The sequence below is a fragment of the Lipophrys pholis genome (genome assembly GCF_963383615.2).
Source record: "Lipophrys pholis genome assembly, chromosome: 20".
NCBI lineage: Eukaryota > Metazoa > Chordata > Actinopteri > Blenniiformes > Blenniidae > Lipophrys > Lipophrys pholis.
In genome coordinates this window covers 13,809,412-13,828,007 of record NC_137648.1, presented here as the reverse complement: position 1 = coordinate 13,828,007, position 18,596 = coordinate 13,809,412, and the positions used below count along the sequence as shown (strand labels likewise).

The window sequence follows — 18,596 nt, the reverse complement described above, 5'->3', positions numbered from 1 at the left end:
TGTATGTGGAAATGTTTTAAGTCGCACGGAGAAATCCTGCGGCAGCAGTTCTGATGCGTTTGTGGCTAAACTGCAGCGCTGCACAGGCGTGAAGTTCATCCGAGGAGCTACCGACGAGGAGTGTCTCACCTCCGTCTCCTCTTCTAGCAGGCGAGTTGCCTCCTCACGCTCCAAGCGCATACGCTCCTTCACCGGGAGAGGGAGAGGAGGAGCAAAGGACAGCAGAGAGGAAAGCCACCCACACACAGACACACACACACACAGTAATGCGATGATGGGGTGAAATGGAAAAGTGGACGATTTCCGGAGGAAGAAAGGAGTGTCATGGCGGGGACGTGATGTGGGGAAACAAACAGTGGTGAGGAGGAATGAAGATGGGATGATTGGATGATTTTAGATCACACCAAACACACCGAGAGGAAAGAAGAGACGAGAGAGAGAGAGAGAAACAGAAACAGAAAGGGAAAGAAAAGGATAGAATCCACACACATTAGAAAGTATTCTACTCATTAGCTATGAGAGCAGAAACTGCATGCAAGGCGGGACATTGCAGGAATAGTTCTTTCAAACACAATACCCACACAGACGAGAAGCTTCTTTCATCCGATAACACACAAACACGAGCGTCTCACTCTAAAGCAGGCTTGTTTCCAGCTCCAAGGTAAAAAAAAACAACCTTTTGAACTTTATGTGGAACGATTCACTTCAATCAAAACTAGTTCACTTTTAGCTTTCCCACAACAGGAGTGGATTCCCTGTCCCACTTACCACTTTCTCCATCTCTTCTCGCTCCCACTGCGATGTCTCTCTCACCATTTCAGACTCCTGAAGAAGAGACAGATTTAGGGACATAACAACAACCACTGCCCGTCCTGGAAACCTGACGGTTTGAGCTGAGAGAGGTGTTTGTGAGAAACAGCCCATCGATCTAAAATGTGTGTAGAGGAACAACAGTGTTCAGTAAACCAGCAGACCCCCTGACATTCCTTTAGTGCGGGCACTCTCCCAAAAGCTAATCGGGACAAAATACAACAACTGTGTTGGCGCATTTTTATGTACTGGCCTTCAAAACTGGACCAGCAGAGAAATGTTAGGACCGAATTTTTGTAGCATTTGACTCATGTGTTGGTTTAAATTGAGAAGTGTTTGATTTAGATGATAGACAAACTGAACTTTGTACCTAAAAAGAACTATGAAGTCAATAAACACTGCGATTTTGGCAAAGATAGAACAGGGCCGAGTGTGAAAATATTTTTGACTTCAAATCTGTGGTCTTATGTTGGATAGTGAGAGGGGTTCACAGACAACTGCTGTCATGGTTGTCAGACCACACATAGCATGAAACAATCTGAGTGCTGCTACCAGCTGCTAATCAATAGATGTACAAAGGACAAACAAGCTGAGCAAGCAGGAGAATAAACAAAACATGAGGTTGATAAACCTGCATGACTCTGTGATTTTACAATGAACTTTTTAACCTTCTAATCTTGTGTGATTTCATGATAGCGATGCGAATTACACGCAATGCAGAAAACAGATTTCATGACATATTTCAAGTGACCTCTTTCTTGATTCTATTACCTTCTGCATAATGTCCATCTCCTCTGGGCTCAGGTCTCGGTCGATCGAAGAGATGCTCTCCATACTGTTTTTGCGTACAATGCTACCAGCAAATGGGTTGGCAATGGTGCCAGGGGACGCCTGGAAATAAATAAAATAGAGAGCACTGTTCAAAAGTGTGATTCAAAGGAGGTTCTTTTGAGCAAATGGAAGCAAAATGATCTAAACATGGCATTTCAATCGCCGACAACATGAAGGCAACACTTGTATCAATAATAACTAAACGTCAAAATACACCTCACCTCTACAGCAGCCACTTTGTGAGGGTCAAAGCCGTCACACACCAGCATGACCAGAGAGTCCCCGACAGCCCGAAGCACTCTCACCGCCTCCGTGTGCGTCATGCCCAGCAGGCTGTGGTTGTTCACCTCCAGGATACGCATGCCGACCTCCAGCCGTCCGTCTCTTGCTGCTGCTCCGCTTGAACTCACCTGAACACACAAGTCAAAACTGAGCACTTCATGTGTCTCAAGTTGATCACTCTGAGCAATGTAGCAGCACTCCTGCAGTTTTAACACCTTAGAGATGAAGATGCCCTCATCCGTGGGGTCAAAGGGGTTTCCAGCGTGACCTTTGGCCCCTCCGCGAATGCTAATGCCAAGCTTTTCTCCCGGCTGCTTCTGGATCATAATTTCTTGCATCCCGGGTGGGGAAGGGTCCCTCCGTACCAACATACGGATCTCCTGCTTATTGGCCAGCAGGGCGCGCACAGCCTCCTGATGTGTGGCATGTCGCAGGTCGATGGCGTTCACCTCCAATATCCGGTCTCCAACACGGAGTCCGCTCTGGCACGCCAGGCCGTGAGGAATCACCTGGGGGAATGTAGCACAGTCAGTAAGACATTGTATGTTCTGGGGACGAGAAAAACAAGTAACTGTCTGTCAAGGCTCTACCTTTGATATGAAAACCCCAGGTTCATTGATGCCAAACGGGTGGCTGGCGTGGTCGCTGCCTCCCACTATGCTCAAGCCGAGAGGACCACCGGACTTCATCAGATTCACCTCCTGTTAGAAGGCAGTGGATTTAGATTGCAGATTGTGGAAAGGGCTCCTAATCTAGTTTGAGAGAAGTCAAATATTGCATTGGTATGAACACAAGAGGCCTTTTCCCCTGAAAACTGGTCAGAAAAAGTGAGGTCATCTCATTGGCAGTCTAATACTCATATTAACATTATCCCACGTCTTGCATAACAAACGCTCCATGCCTCACCAAAAAAAATGTTGATGTGATCTGCAGACACCTGAATGAGTCAGTCAAACGCCTATGGCACATGATAAACTTTGTGATCATACAGAGGGGACAAACAAACGCGCTACAGAAGCTGGCGAGTCAATCAATCACCTGGAAATACTGCATTTTAAAGTGACATCTGCAGACTGGAGAGTAGGGGGAGTGTCTGTTTTATAATCAGAGTCATCTTATATTCAGACCAATACAGTATTTAAAGGCCACATGTAACAGTCTTCAAAGTAATATAGTTTAATACAGTACAACAGGATCCTACCACATAAATGTAGAGTATACTATGTCACTATGGGTGGCACTGAGGGGGACTGATAACAGACTACAGCGTGAAGCATTACTGAAATCAGACCAAGCCTTCATACCATGCACCATCTTTTCTGGAACTGGACAGCATTAGGGAAGCGGGGGCCACATAAACAAACATTAATGCTCACTGCTTCAACGAGGTTTCTACAGCTTGACCGACTAAAAATAGAAGACAACTTTGTCTCCAATCTCACCTCGATGGGGTACTCATCCTCCAACCGGTGGTTCCCGTGCAGGGAGAGACCATCTTCCTCCTGGTCCGGAGAGTCTGACGGCTCGGGGGGTGGTGGGGAGTGGGCTCGTGCCCGAGATTGGCCTGGAGAGCCCCCCGGGGCATGTGGGTCTCGCTCTACCAGGAGGGCGATGGTGGGGGAGGTGCCGGTAAGGAGCGCTACTGCCTGGTCATGTCTGGCCTCTGTCATGTCTACACCATTGATCTGGATCAACAGTAAAACCAACCACGGAGGGTATGAGCCCACCAGAATGCTCCTAGTGATAATTTACCACCGGCACAATGTGAATGGTTGAAAACAAAGGCATGCTGGGAAAGGACATGCTGCCAAGAGTTTCTGCTTCTCATCACCCAAAACTGGAGTATTGAAGATCTAAAACATTCAGATTACCAATCAAGATTTTCCTTCTGAATGTACCAGAGTGAGTATTGTTATTTGAAGAAGACACCAACACCCGTACAGAGTAACAAGAACTTGAAGATCAAAAGAGAGAGCGGTGGTAAAAGCAGGTTGCAGCAGGAAATTTAAGCAGACAGAGACTCCTTCAGGGAGAAAAGCTGCAAGCAAGCAAAACTAATTTTGTCATGAAACTTCCTAAACTGATCCCATGAATTATCTTGTAATGTATTCAGTAGAACCCCTTCCAACCTTTACTTGCCTTTGCATACTTAAAACAAGTAGAAGTGTTTTATTTTAAGTGAACAAAGGCAAACAAGGAAGTCAAAAGTCTGTGGGACACCGTTTAGTGACTATTTCGATTGGTTTGCATTTGCTTTAAGGATCAAATACATGGGTGTTGCTTTCAGGCATGCACATTCTTAAAAAGTGCACTCCACTGCGACAAGCAGACATCAGCGCTGACCCGACAGTACCAGCTCTTACCAGAGGCTGATCACACTGCCGCCACCGCTGCTGCGGTGGTTGCAACACATCTACCGCAGCAGCAGGGCGGCAGGCTCAGCCGCACCACCGCCCCCACACCGTACCCACCACCACACAGGCAAGAAGATGCAAGTAAGCATGCACAAGGAGAGAGGGTGAGAGAGAGAGAGAAAGAACAGAGGCAAAAGCAATACTGCCAAGGAAAATGAGAGGAAACCCAGGAAGAAGGGTTACAGGATCATTCAGGAAAAGTTTGTGTCATTCAAGAGATCTGCAGTGAAGAAACAGAGCGGCTACAGGAAGAGTTCATTTCAATCATCGTCCATTTGATCACAGAAATGCAGATGTTTAAAGAGTTGGATGAGGGTGACTGGATAAAAACAAAACTAATATGCAGGAAGAAACAGCAGAACAAAGCTGAGCTTCAACTACGTGAAGCAGACAGCGAATGTGGGTCATGCAGAGAACGTCAATATTACATTATTTACCAAAAAGATCTACAGAGATTGCACCAAATCAGGCTGCATGTTGGTGCTGGCGTGAGGATCGTGTTAGTAATATGTCTGATAAACTCATGAATATGGCGCGAGTGTGAAATCCAACGCGTGCAACTTAATTTTCTGCATTTCAATCGAAGCAAGTTAGTCTGATCTTTCTTAGACACGGCAGGACTCGACTTGTGTGATTAAAGCAGTGATGTGGGCACAAGTAACAAAAGTGAAATATTGACATGTGTTTGTAATCCATGGTTTGTGAGGGATGGCAGTACTCACAGAGATCACCCTGTCACCCACACGCAGTGTGCTGTCTCTGTGCGCCGCTCCGCCGTCTGCGATACGAGAGATATAGATTCCCTGAAACCGCACAGAAGAAACATTCTTACCTTTAAACAAGCTTTTGAGCTACTTTGTCTTTTTCATGCTTCTATGAAGCAAAGGGCAAATGTAAATGTTATCTGGCCCCTCAGTCTGCACTGCCAAGACAAAAAGCTTAAGCACACACTGTTACAGTTTATCAACTAAGATGAAGAAACATTATTCTTATTTCAGACTTTTCTTTTTTAAACATGCACTTCGATTTTTAATACTTCACATTCTGCCTATTTAAATAAAAAGCAACGGAATGAAGTAAAAATTAACTGGTTGATGTCTATCAGTGTTACCATTATATCTGTTTTGAATTTTAGAAAATGTACAGTAGAAAACTGAAAACCTCAAACAATCTAACAAATCAGAAAAAAAGCACTTATTGTGAGCAATGACTATCTATTATACAAAACAAAAACAAGGTTCAAATGAGGTTTTTCATACATTTTTATATCTGCTCGATCCTAAATGCTAGATGATTTTTTTTCCCCCAGAGGTTTTTTTCTTTCTTTCTTTCTTGTAAACAAAATGGTTTTCTCCCAAGAGCACTGCGTACTAAATCACAGGTCTGGTGCAACCGACTGCAATGCTGTGATGAATCAGTGTGCTAACTGTGAGCCTGGTTAGTAAGGGAGTTACTATTCAGGCAGCATGTGATATCCCACAGTGAGCATCGGAGCCCAAAGCAGGACTTCTGTCTCCGTCATTACTGCTCACATGCACCGAAATATCACAAAGCTTTGGTATAAGAGTGAAAACATGAACACACGGCTCCTTGCACACACCTGAACGACTGATCATTAGCATACATTAACCTTCAAAGTGCCTGCAGCTCATTAAAGAGCATGACCCTCGAGACAAACTGTACCTGTTTGCTCAGACAAATTACACGACGTGTTGAAGCAAATAAAGCCCAGCCGGGCCGCCGGCCTGTTTCCCACCAACACAACATGTAAACACATGCAGGAGTACAGTCCACCACACCTCAGCTTAACTGACAAGCAGGCAAGTCACTGCATCAGTTTCAAAAGGCTTTTGAAAGAGGGGCGAGACTTACAGTGGCACCTGCCTAAATCATGATTTTATGAGTCCTTTCCTCTTTCTGGGCTCCTTGTGCTGCGTGAGCTGTACAGCAGTAATGCTTTGGCGCAAATACTCCTCTCACCCTGACCAGCCAGAGCGGACCGATCAAGTGTCAAGGCTGGCTATTCATATCTCCGTCGCCCTGGTGATGACTGTAAACGTGGCGGACAGAGTAGACGGTGTTAAAAGACAGATCTGAGACTGTGAGACAGTCACTACAAACATATTGTGAATTCACTTCCCCAATTTCTATGACCCCGCCCGCTAATGCCTTCGTTAGTTAGGCCATGTGGTTACTGTATGATGGATTGCGACTGCAGCTGTAGATCAGATTTCTCCTTGAAGTAAATCCAATGATCTCAATCCATTACTGACTCCACTCTTCAGGTTTGCACCTCGATACTAAGCTTTAAATAATGTGTGTAAACTGTCATAAGTCACTGCCTTCAAGGGACAGTGCATATTGATTTGTGTTATACAAGAGATGTGCCATATCTCATGGTGTGTTAAAGTAAAACTGAGTAACTCTGAAGTAACTATCCATTTTATACACCTGTTTTAATCGACTTAGGATTCTAAGAGTCTGGAACCAAACCCATCAGACAATATGAGAAAACGTACATCCCTGGACAGTTCATCCCACTCTAGGCAGACTTTTAATTAATGTCCATCCACGCTCTCATTTGTTTTCAAGCAAATCAAAACAGTCAATTAACTTAACCTGCATGTCTCTGCACTGTGCAAGAAAGCTGAAGGACACCCAGAAAGACCACAAAGTACACAAAAATGCCAAGCTCCTGAAACTGAACCGGGGTGACAAAGAACTAAACATTACAGCACTGATGTGGAACCTGCGGGAAACAACATCTTCCTCCTGCTTTTGTCAAGCTGTTACACATCGCAGTCGCCTGAGAGAGGGGCGGCGGATGTTTCCTCCATCTCACCGTGTCTCCGGTGCGGTATGGGGTGGAGCCTTTGCCTCCAGCGATGCTGAAGCCGAGCCCCTTGTCGTTGCGGATCAGGCAGGTGGAGAAGCGCTGCCGGGGCCCGCAGGGACTACCCTCCATGTTGAAGGCGATGCCGCTGCTCCGCCTCTCTCGTGGGAAGTAATCGTCCTCGGGCCTCAGCGGCGTGGTGGTGATGGCATTCTCCGGCTCCACCATGTGTTCCCGCAGCACAGTCATTGAAACAGATGCACCGGAGCTTCGAAGGGCCTCCACTGCCGTGTGGTGCTCTGCTTCGTGGAGATCTACCCCGTTTACCTTCAGCAGATTGAAGACGGATTGACTTTTCAGGTTGTGTCATGACATATATTTTCTACACGGTATAAACATGCATTTATAGTCACATCCAAATTCTGCATATTTTCACCTCAAGGAGTTTGTCTCCTACTTTAACCCCTGCTCTGGCGGCTGGACCGTCTTCAGAAACTCTAGAAATGAAGATCCCCTAAAAGCATATAAAAAGAATACTTAATTTCTACAGTATGTTACTGTCCTTTAACCTCTGCTAAGTCTAGGCATCCTTCTCACCTCGTCATCCCCTTTGTAAGGTGTGGATCCCTTTCCTCCAGCAATGCTGATACCCAGGCCGCCTGTTTGTCGGAGAATGTTCAAGGTGTGCTGCAAGTCGAGGAGGGGCGTGTCAACGAAACTAATAATGAAAACTCACCACAGGGCACGTCAAGAGAGAGGTGAACACACAACTGTTTTAATTTGTCTTCAAATTTAAAGTTGATGGCTTTTCTTTTTTTTCCCCTTCTTCCAATCTTCAGATGGCTTAGTGAACTACGTTGTGGGTGACCTCTCTCTTTAATGCCAGAAGGTGGCGTCAGTCAGTGTTGCATCCTGTGATGGGATGACTCTGGCTTGTGAGGAGCCTGATGTCAGTTTAAGTGAAAGGTGAATGATTTTGTGCCGGGAAAGCATAAATCATCAATCAGCAAACGCTGAACTGACATTAGACAGAAACAGAACAACCATAAAGTCTGATGTCCTCTTACTACTCACAGTCGCCTTATTAAACATGTACTGTGTATAACAAGTGAAATAAACACTAGCATGTTGTAATAGAATTTTTTTTTTTTTTGTCTGTACACTGGCAAGCCATGCAAAAAGAGGGAGGATGGAGACAAATGAGATGCAGGTGGAAGGGAGAAGGGGGACATCAGAGATACGACCACATGCTGGACGTGGATGTGGGGACAATTCAAGGTCAAGTTCTCTAAACGTGTAAATGTTTACAGAACTTAACTCTCTTTACTCATATTTCAATGAGATGGCATTTTTAGTTAAAAGGGACCCATTACACTTTCCTGTAATTTCTGATACAAAGTAGACTTCAAGTCCTAAATGTTCTTGCTCCTCTTGTCACAAACCAACCTGCTCCGCTCTTAAAGACGAGCGCTGTTGCTATAGTAACACACCAAGTATGGTGGTGTTTGTGACCCCTGATTGCTCTGCAAGGAGCACAGTTGACATGTTGTCCGTATTTACTTCTTAGTAAAATGTTTTTATCAAAGTGTTTGACAGTAAAGTGACCCTACATGTTGAACTAATCTCAGTAAGTAAAAGAGCCCGGGCTTTAAACCACTGTGAACCCTCAGACTGCCTGAAAAGACCTCAGCTTATATCAGGGATTCTGAAAAGTGTGAGACGTTGACCCCTAACAGAGCTTAACCATCCACAACACCCAAACTCTTGTGCGACATGTTTTGTCTCACGCTAAGTAACAATTTATGGCTGAGTGCAGGTTATGGTAAACTCCAACTGTTCCCAGGTGGTTGGGAGCGATACGCTGTAAAAAGCCAAACTCCTGTTAGGATGAGGCTTTTTTTTTATCTCTCTCAACAGACCAACATTTATGAATCAGTTGTTGTGAAGTATCATCACCATGGCCTCTAGATTTCTGCTGCTGATGGAAAAGAGAGAGGTTTGCAAGACACTGGAAATTAAAAAAAAAATTGAAGAAAAAAAAGTTTTGCAAATAGAAACCTTGAATAGACAGAGGCTAACCCAGTAAACATGTATTTCCACCCCCAAATCAAGCTCAGGAGTATCAACAAAAAACCTCAGAAAGCAGAAATAATAAGTCCCTTTTAAATAAAGTATTGCCTGAAAAGAGAGAAAACCCTTTCTTCACATAAACTAAAGAGTAAAAGTGGATCATTCGAAACCCTTTCAGACATTTTCTAATGCAAATCACATGAAAAACAAATCTACAAAAGATAATGAAAATAAGATTCAACAAACAGTGAAACAATTTACACTTTAAAAATTTAACTAGGACATTTAATTCATCCGTAGCTTTCTCCTGCTCGCTAGCCGAGTTAAAATGCATCTCTGCAGACCTGTCGGCTGAAGGAAAACCTAGAGGGAGTTGATAAGAGTAGCTTTGCCTCGTCACAGTGCATCAGCCCATTCATTCCAGGGCAACACAGCGTGGGCAGTAGTAGAAAAGGAGCGAAGCAGCAGAAGCAGAGGAGAGACAGGAGAGGTGAAGCGTGCCAGAACCTGATGCTGGACTCTGTGCATAGTCACAGGTGGAGCACATTGGAGCATCCACAACGGTCACGTGACATGGCCAAAGGAAAATTAAACAGAGGTGTCCACTCTTCAGAGCGGGAGGTTTTCAAAGTGTGGTAGGATGAACTTTCTTCTCACAGAGCTTGAACCAGATGGAGGCCCTCAATCTTTCACTCCACAAACGCTTTGTCTGGAAGTAATTAGTCAGATTTGGTTGAATGTCGGATTTGAATGTTTTTCACATTGCAGAATATTATTGTTGACACATTTTTTCCCCCGATCACACTTATGGTAAATTCAGTTCTTAAAATGTAAGTTTTATAATAAGTGAGTTTCTACTCAAAAATAAAAAGCTAAATATAAAGCTATGAAAAGGCATCTTCCATGGCCCTAAGGTTTTTCTGTTACTGCCCTTTATTTCCAGTTAGGAGAGGCCTGCCCACACACTGAAAACCACTGCTGTGGAGATAAAGGTCACCTCAGTATGGATAAAACAACTGTGTGCATCAAGGAGACATTTACATAAAAACTTAAAGCTTTCCTACAAATAACATGTTGTGCTTGCTTTGTTTCAGATCATTTTGTATATGCAAAGTTGCTTTAAACTAACATTGGTAAGCTTAGCCTTCCTGTACAACGTGCAGAGAGGACTGTATGTACACTGATGTGGACACAGCCTCACACCAGGTGCCGGTTCTCAGTGTTTACAGTGCCGTGTTTAATCAATGGATGAACAAACAAAAAGATTAAACATGACAGTTCTGTGTAACTTTGCATGTTAACAGTTCATTTATAATTGATATCGATTGAAATGTCAAAATGTGATCAAATAATTAGGAAACAAACTTTTCGATATTTCTGATGCCTTACTTTGTCCATTTTGTATCCATTTGTGAGGGAGGGAACAAATTAAACTATTTCTGAGTGATTAAAATTCACAAGCAGATCAGACTAAAGATACAAAATTATTTGATTTAAAATATACATACAGTATATATATATATATATATATATATATATATATATATATATATATATTACAAGTACCACTGGTGCATCACAGACATTGAAAGCCAAACTCACATTATAGCCCTTAAAATCACATGATGCATGAATGCAATCTCCCGCTAGGTTGCTAATTTTGGTTAAGAGCATTTGGATAGGTAGAAGCTTTCACTCTGAAATCTGGGCCACTGGTACTTAAATCTAGGTTTTCCACTGGAACGCATACCATTTAACTTTATAACTAAACCATAAACAGTGTTATCAGTTATAATTGCACCTTTGTGACTTAACGCCGTCCAAACAAAAGCTGCTTTTGACCCAAAGATGCACACAGACACTCATTAAGCTTATTATTACCAAACTGGTAAAGGGTTGGGTGTCCAGTCAGCTGCCAACAAAACAATTACAATTGATTTGTAGCTGTACTTCAGTCCTTCGTCCAGGTTCTGCCACACTGACCCTCTTGTAATGACTGATGATGGGTTCACTTGTGATTGGTTTTAATTAAAGCTGTATTTTAAAAAAAAATTTGGGGGGGAGGGAGGCGGGGAGGGGGGGTGTTCGCCACCTCTGAGTAAAGGTGGACGGATGAGTGAGGAACGGAGAGACAGATTGGACGGGAAACAGTAGGTACAGACCTCTTCCTCCTCAATTCGAGCAGGTTCAATCAGCAGATTATTGACTTGATCAAATGACACCCCCTGTTAGGACAGGAACCAGCAAGAGGCATGCGGATTAGTCAGGCCAAAAATAAAAATATGCTCACACACGCATACACATAAATACACACACGCGCACAGAAATTTCTCCGAACAGCCTCGAAACCCACTGTCTGCCTTCAGGTTGTGGGACTTTAAAAGTCCACTGGGATGGACAACCATGAAGCAGAAGTGAGGTCGCACACTCACTCCCCAGCCACCACAAGCAAATACAGGCAGAGGTGGAAAGACAAGACCAAGGAGCGGAGCTACAGTGTAGAGAGAGCAGACACAAGAAGGCAAAAGCTCCCGAACCCAAACACACCACCAGTAGCACCTCTCCTCCCGAAACTAAAAACACCTCAAACAATTATTGACCCATCGAGGGACAGACTATATAGAAAGTATCTATTTAAAACAAATCTTTAAGATGACACAAAAAAATCCTCTATAGGAAGTCCTCCCAAAGAAATGACACTATTACTCGTACTTAATTTTACTGACTGTGATTTATGAGAACCAAAAAGTCTCTCTACAATCATTTACGCAATCCATAAAGTTATGACAAGACTTGTTGATCTTACGTTCCCAGCTCTGCCAGTATATGTTCTGGTTGGTCCGAGTTCAACCACACAAACAACCCACATCCATAAAACACACACAAAACAGATTTGGAGAGATGATTGCGGTGTTAAAAATAAAAAAATAAAAATAGGACCTCTATAGTGAGAATTGGTAAATCAACTGATTTCATTGTGTTTCTGCAGAAAATTCTAATTATTTAAAAAGACTTTGATTCTCTCAAGCGGACTGCAGTCATACTTCCACGCACGCACGCACGCACGCACGCACGCACGCACGCACGCACGCACGCACGCACGCACGCACGCACGCACGCACGCACGCACGCACGCACGCACGCACGCACGCACGCACGCACGCACGCACGCACGCACACACACACACACACACACACACACACACACACACACACACACACACACACACACACACACACACACACACACACACACACACACACACACACACACACACACACACACACACACACACGTTATCAAAGCAGAATGTGAAAATGACATTATTTAATTAAACCAGTAGCGGCTTGATATTGGTGAAAAGCTTAGTACCGAACTGGGTCAGTGTTGTGCAAGAAAAGCTGAAGTAATCAAAATAAGCATCTCAGGTATGATTCGCTCTTCTGATCTGTCCTATGAGAGGGATTTTATATCTCTTTGACCCCATATACACCTGGCATTAAAATGCATTTGGGTTAATCAGACTGAAGTCATAAACTAAAATGCTGGATCAGATTAAAGGTGCAAGATAATGAGTTTGAATGTAAAATCATTGTAACTTCAAATAATAAGTAGGATGAGAAAACATCAGTCCTGACGTCACTCGTTTGTGTAGCTACCAAACTCGAGCCTGTTTAGTCTTGCAATACAAGTTTGCACCACAAGATGGTGTATTGAGAAGCAGCAGGAGGAACAGTTAACACAATGATGGCTGAATGACTTGCTCTTACACAATGTTGTGATGTGATAACCAGGTACGTGTTATTTATCTCTGGGACTGAAATGAAGACCACTAAAACTTCCAATGTAAAAGAAGAGTCAAAAATCCCAAACTAGAACCCATATGAAAGACAGACTGGCACTAAATTATGCATAACATACACGTGACTTAAATTCACATGACACCGTAAGTAATCAGATTCTACAGTAGGGATGAGCTGTAGTGCATGTCTACGTAGTATAACTAATGGCAGCCATACAGCACAGAGTTAAGAGGGTTCATATGTGAAGTTTCCATCACAAGCCGAGAACTTCGCTGTACATCTCGTGCAACAGAAGCCAGATCACTTGGAAGGGTGACAGGGGAGGTTTCCGCCTGTTGTTAATAAGTTCAATATGTAATGACATTTCAATGACAGGACGCGAGATAAGAACTGTCACATCATCTAAAAGATTTTTTTGTGCAATCAAAATTAGCATGCTAAATCATTGTAGTTGTTTTACACCACGTGATTGTGTGGCTGTCGAGATTATAGTCTGTCCTCAGTGGAGCAATGGCTGCTCCTTTGGCCAGACATTGTGGTCTCAATGGAACTTCCTGGTTAAATAATGGACATATAGAAATAAAAAAGATAGATGGTGGAAGCAGTTAGTTCCAATTGCATTGTAAACATAAGGACGGCTGCTTAACACATGAAAGTGTCACTACTAAAGGACTGCATACTACATCTTCAAGTTTTCAAAAATCTTATTTAGACATTTTGATACCAGATGTCATCAAGGTAATTCATGTATGAATACAAGAGACATTGAAATAGCAAGAGTAAGTGGGGTCTTAGATCTTAGTTCACGGTTGTGGTAGGGTGATAATGGCTTCTCAGTTTTGTGGGGGATACAGCAAAGAGAAACCAAGTGAGCCAAGTTGTACTGTTTGTGTGTTTCTCTTCAAAGTTTGACCCATCAACTCATGAGCGTGAAGAAATATTGTCCCGAAGGGCAAGCGTTTTCATTTTGACAATGAACCTGCATGCGATGCAACATTCGTCTTAAATGCTTGCAGCTCACTCCAAGCTTCCAAACCAAATGCAACCTCTGGAATGGTAAGAGTGCTCAATGCAAATAGTATCATATGTTTACAAGACGGCATGAGCAAGACAAATTCATACTATGATAAATTAAAAAAAAACAACAACCCTAAAGTACTGCTTTGGTATATCAACCTTTCTGTTTCCTGTGTGTTCTGCAGAACCACATATGTGGATGTTTAAACGAACACAAGTGACAGTGTAAAATTATATTAATCCTAACTTACATTCATGTATGCGGCCCGTGCTGGGTATCTCTCTTTTACCTTTACTTGACTGGAGTTGACCTGAAGCCGGTTGTCCTCCAGCTCTTCTATCCTGTGATAGTGCTGTGGGGTGCCGACATCCCCCTCTTCCTCGTCATCCTGCTCGTCCTCGGCAGCCTGGGTCGGAGAGCCGAGGCTGTCGGGGCTGAAGCCCTGCAGCAGCGCGGCCACGGCCTCGGGCTTGGGCAGCTTGGTGATTTTGAAGTGCTTCTTGTAGTGTGGTGTGTCCTTTCTGATGAGCCGCTGTTTCTCGGCGGGGAAAGCTGGCCTCTCGTCTTCCTCGTCACTCCTCTCGCCATTCTCCCCATCACCCTCCTCGTCCTCATCCCCACCTCGGATAATGGGCTCTTCGGCAAAGTGCACAGAGGGCTACAGAAAGGACACAAATTTTAGACAAATATTTTGTTTATTGCGTGCCTCATTTTTCTATTTTTGCATCTAAATCGCTGATCCTCCGATTGCTGTACCTCGATGTATTCCACCTCCATCTCATCCAGGTCGTCCTCTTCCTGAGGGAAATGTCCATCCACAAGGTCTTCCCTCTGCGAGGCTGCTGTCACATTTTGCCTGTCCTCGTGGGAGGTGGCCGACAGCGTGCTATTGGATACCTGCGAGTCGTGACTCTGGTTGGAGAGGTCACTGAGCCGTTTCTCCTGAAAACAACCAAACTATTTTCAGAAAATCTGAATCTTTTTGCATCAGTAAAACAAACCAAGTGAAGTAAACACATTTCTGTGAATGCTTTTTTGTTGTTTGGTAAGATTGGGCATAGAAAGGTGTTTATTACTTATATCTCATATTCAGCCAGGACTAAAAACTGCTTCACAGTATGATTTATGTACCTGAGGGTCAAAGGCCTCTTCTTCTCCATCAGGTCTGGAGGAGTAGGCTTCATTCCTTCTTTCTTCTATCACCTTCTTCATCACTTTCAGCTCACTAGGGTGTGGTGTGGCTCTGCGCTGAAGGCCCTAAGGAGGAGAATGAAAACAACAAACCTTAGAGCCCATTTACGGGAGATGCTTGAGTCAAAGTCAACATCACACAAAAAAAAAAAAGAATATGGCACTCTATGGGCTTGTTCCCTCACTCTGCGCTCTGCTGCAGCCTCGTCATCATCTTCCTCAGCCTTGGTCTCCTCCTGGAACTGAATGACTGACACTCGATTGAGGTTGCTGTCTGTCCAGCTGTCGTCCACACTGTTCTGCAGCAGATTCTCTGTACGGAAAGGACAACGCAAAGGAAGGGAGATGTTAAATAAACCATCTGCTATATTGGCTCAAGTTTCTGCCCAGGTAAGCGTAAGACAGTAAAAACCTTCTAAACTTTTTGAGTTGTTTGTGACAAAGTGTGATATTTTATATTCCAGGGAAATTGTGCTGAGAAAAATTACAGGTGAATGAAAATATTGTCTGCTCAAAATAACATCTGGGGCAAAGTGTCAAATAACATCCCATGGTCAAAAACCTTTAGTGTAAGAAATCAATGTTTAGTGAGGCAAAACATTTGGGATAAACAAATATAAATAATTGAATTAATGATGAGTTTCTGAGTATTACTGTGATTGCACAGTATAATGACAATTTAGATAAAAACATGAAAATCGTCTTTGCTCTTTCAGTCACCTAAGCTTGGTGAAGGCTGCTGTGGCAGTAAATAACAGGTTAACACTTTCTCTCCCGTCTGCTCGTCATCTTCCGTCTGGAACTTGAGCATGGGCTGCGACTGGTTCTCAGCGAGCCACATGGCCTTCAGATTGAGGTTTGTCAGGGCGAAAGGCAAGTTTTGTAATCTGGAAGAAGGCAGAGATGAGATGAAATGAGCCACAACATTCACTTCTGATTCTCAAATAGTCAAATTAGATCATGATAAAATGCAGAAACTACAATGGAAGTATATTCATTGAATTGAATCTGCTGTGCTGATGTTTAAAACAGTATAAATGCTCTTAAATAAGTTAGTATTGAACAATGATGTATTTGGTTTGAAGTTATCTAAACCATAATATCCATCACATAATCTCTTTAAATCTGGCAGTGTGGGTTTTGATCACATTAACACAAATGGTTTGACGTATGACCTTGGCAGGGCAGCTGTGTATCATTAAGAGGTCGGGGTGTTAAGTGATGGTACCTGTTTCCAGCTACATGCAGCACATGCAGCTCGGTTGCATCTGCCAGCTCAGCAGGCAATTTGCCCAGGCGGTTGTCTCTGAGCGAGAGAACGTTGAGGCTGGCACAGCCACCCAGCTCTTTGGGAACGCTGCCCAGCCGGTTGCGGTCTACATTCAGGTTGGTCAGCTTCTTCAGCTTGCCCAGCGAGCGAGGAAGTGACTTTCAAGAAAAGAGGGGGGGGGGGGGGGGGGCATTAAGTGTAACCAATTATGAATCCTAACTGTTTTTAATAAGACCTTTTAATTCCCATCGTAGCCAGTGCAGGCTTTGAGCGGGTAAATCATTTCTCTCTACCTGTAAAAGATTCTCGGTCAGGACGAGTTCTGTGAGATTTTCACATTCCCCTATTGAATCAGTCAGTTGGGTGAGTCTGTTTTGGTCCACCTTCAGGATAGACAGCTGTTTCAGAGAACCTGCAAACAAACAACATCATCATTAAACAAAAAGCTGCAATATGAAAAACACTAATACCACAAAATATGGTACAAATGATTTCATGTCCTCCTTTTCAATCCCGCATATATTTATCAATGCATACATCCAATAAGTCAGATCATTAAATTGAAGAAGGTCAAAGCTTTTGTTAGACTGCGCCACTATTCATTGGCATTATTTGTCCAGTAGGGGGCGATGTTGTTCTGGTTTAACAGAAGCCATCTGAGCTAGAGCGGGTGGCTGCTCTTGTGTTTACTTAATCAATACTACAATATGATTAGATAGCAAACTTTCACTAGCTGCATTTACACGGTCCATCGCATGTCAATCTGACTGAATTTTTTCCATATGAAAGATTAGTTGGTTTCATTTACATGAACACTGAAAGAAGTGATCAGATTGGTCCCATTCATCAGTCAGTCGATCAATCCCACAATGCTTTGCACTCTGACGCTGGGTGTTTGTGACAGGGACAATAATCCCACATCGGCTTTACCCAGAAGCCCGTCTGTATTGAAGATGGATTTATCAGCTGGACTAATGAAGCTCCTTTTCTTTCTTATCTAACTGCAACACCAAGGAAGGACTTGCTCTGGTCAGTTTAATCAAGAAGAGACGAGCACGGAGCAGTTTGCTGCATGATGTGGCAGCGTTGTCTCGTGCACCAACCAGTTGCGCTTTGCCACTGCCATGTTTGTTTTCCAAAGCACCGTGTCCAGAGACTCACAAGTTAGTGTTACATAAAGAGCAGCACACAAAGCTAAAAAAAAAAAAAAAAACGTGGGATGAAATCTGACATGTCGTGTGTGCGCACTTTGATTCGATTTTTTAAAAACTGTTACACCACCTCTTGTGATCATAATTTCAATCAGATAGAGGACATCTAATCACATATAAGTGTTTACATGAAGCAATTTTAATCTGATTACTTATGGTCCATGTAATTATAGCTAATAAGAAGCAAAAGGATCATATTTTGTTAACAAAAGGTGCTTAATGAGCCAGTTATTTATACAAAAGAAATAAACTTAAAAAAGAAAAATAAGAACCCTTTTTTGTGACAATTATGAAGTAGGAGCGTCACAGGGTAGGAACTGGAGTGAAATATTTATTTTATCCACCCTAGCGTTTCTTTTAAAGACGTTTTCTGGCCACATTTCTGACCTATACTGTCTGGAACGACCTCCAGCAGGTTCTGTGTGAGCAGCAGGTCTGTAAGAGCGAGGAGGCCGTTCAGCTCTGCGGGAAGATCCTCCAAACGATTCTCCGACACATCCAAACACACCAGTCTCCGGAGATTCCCCAGCTCCTGCACAGACATGCAGTAAATCACAACCGACTGTGATGCATGGTCACTTGTTGCAACTGAGCAGGGGGGAGGATGAGTTACATGGATTTTTAGAGCGTTTTCACAAGAAAAGAGACACTTCCTGCTTGAAACGCAAGTTTAAAAAGCATTTGCAAAACAAAAAAAAAGAAAAGAGAAAAGAGAGAAAAAACAAATCTGTACTCACTGGTGGTAATGAGGATAACTGGTTACGGTCGAGCCACAGCTCCCTTAGGTTGGGGAGGGCACCGAGGGTGTCCGGCTTAAGAAAACAAAAAAAGAAGAATAAGCTGGAGAGAACGAGGGGAAGTT

General features: G+C 43.4%; 1 protein-coding gene across 19 annotated transcripts in view; it reads right to left on the bottom strand.

The window, feature by feature from the left end:
• Positions 1 to 18,596, bottom strand: part of scrib (scribble planar cell polarity protein) — a 69,607-nt gene that overhangs the window by 16,751 nt on the left and 34,260 nt on the right. For 13 of the 19 annotated variants that reach the window (XM_080489280.1, XM_080489264.1, XM_080489265.1 and 10 more), the window contains exons 7-26: positions 18,472 to 18,546; positions 18,122 to 18,266; positions 16,817 to 16,935; positions 16,482 to 16,681; positions 15,974 to 16,140; positions 15,439 to 15,566; positions 15,194 to 15,319; positions 14,819 to 15,004; positions 14,352 to 14,720; positions 7,768 to 7,857; positions 7,607 to 7,684; positions 7,180 to 7,497; positions 5,060 to 5,140; positions 3,366 to 3,608; positions 2,514 to 2,624; positions 2,139 to 2,432; positions 1,863 to 2,051; positions 1,582 to 1,701; positions 769 to 825; positions 130 to 186 (exon numbers count right to left, since the gene is read on the bottom strand). In XM_080489280.1, the coding sequence (XP_080345406.1) occupies positions 130 to 186; positions 769 to 825; positions 1,582 to 1,701; positions 1,863 to 2,051; positions 2,139 to 2,432; positions 2,514 to 2,624; positions 3,366 to 3,608; positions 5,060 to 5,140; positions 7,180 to 7,497; positions 7,607 to 7,684; positions 7,768 to 7,857; positions 14,352 to 14,720; positions 14,819 to 15,004; positions 15,194 to 15,319; positions 15,439 to 15,566; positions 15,974 to 16,140; positions 16,482 to 16,681; positions 16,817 to 16,935; positions 18,122 to 18,266; positions 18,472 to 18,546 (3,153 nt within the window). The remainder of the gene's footprint in view (positions 1 to 129; positions 187 to 768; positions 826 to 1,581; positions 1,702 to 1,862; positions 2,052 to 2,138; positions 2,433 to 2,513; positions 2,625 to 3,365; positions 3,609 to 5,059; positions 5,141 to 7,179; positions 7,498 to 7,606; positions 7,685 to 7,767; positions 7,858 to 14,351; positions 14,721 to 14,818; positions 15,005 to 15,193; positions 15,320 to 15,438; positions 15,567 to 15,973; positions 16,141 to 16,481; positions 16,682 to 16,816; positions 16,936 to 18,121; positions 18,267 to 18,471; positions 18,547 to 18,596) is intronic. The other 6 variants (XM_080489276.1, XM_080489270.1, XM_080489271.1 and 3 more) reach the window with 2 other exon arrangements.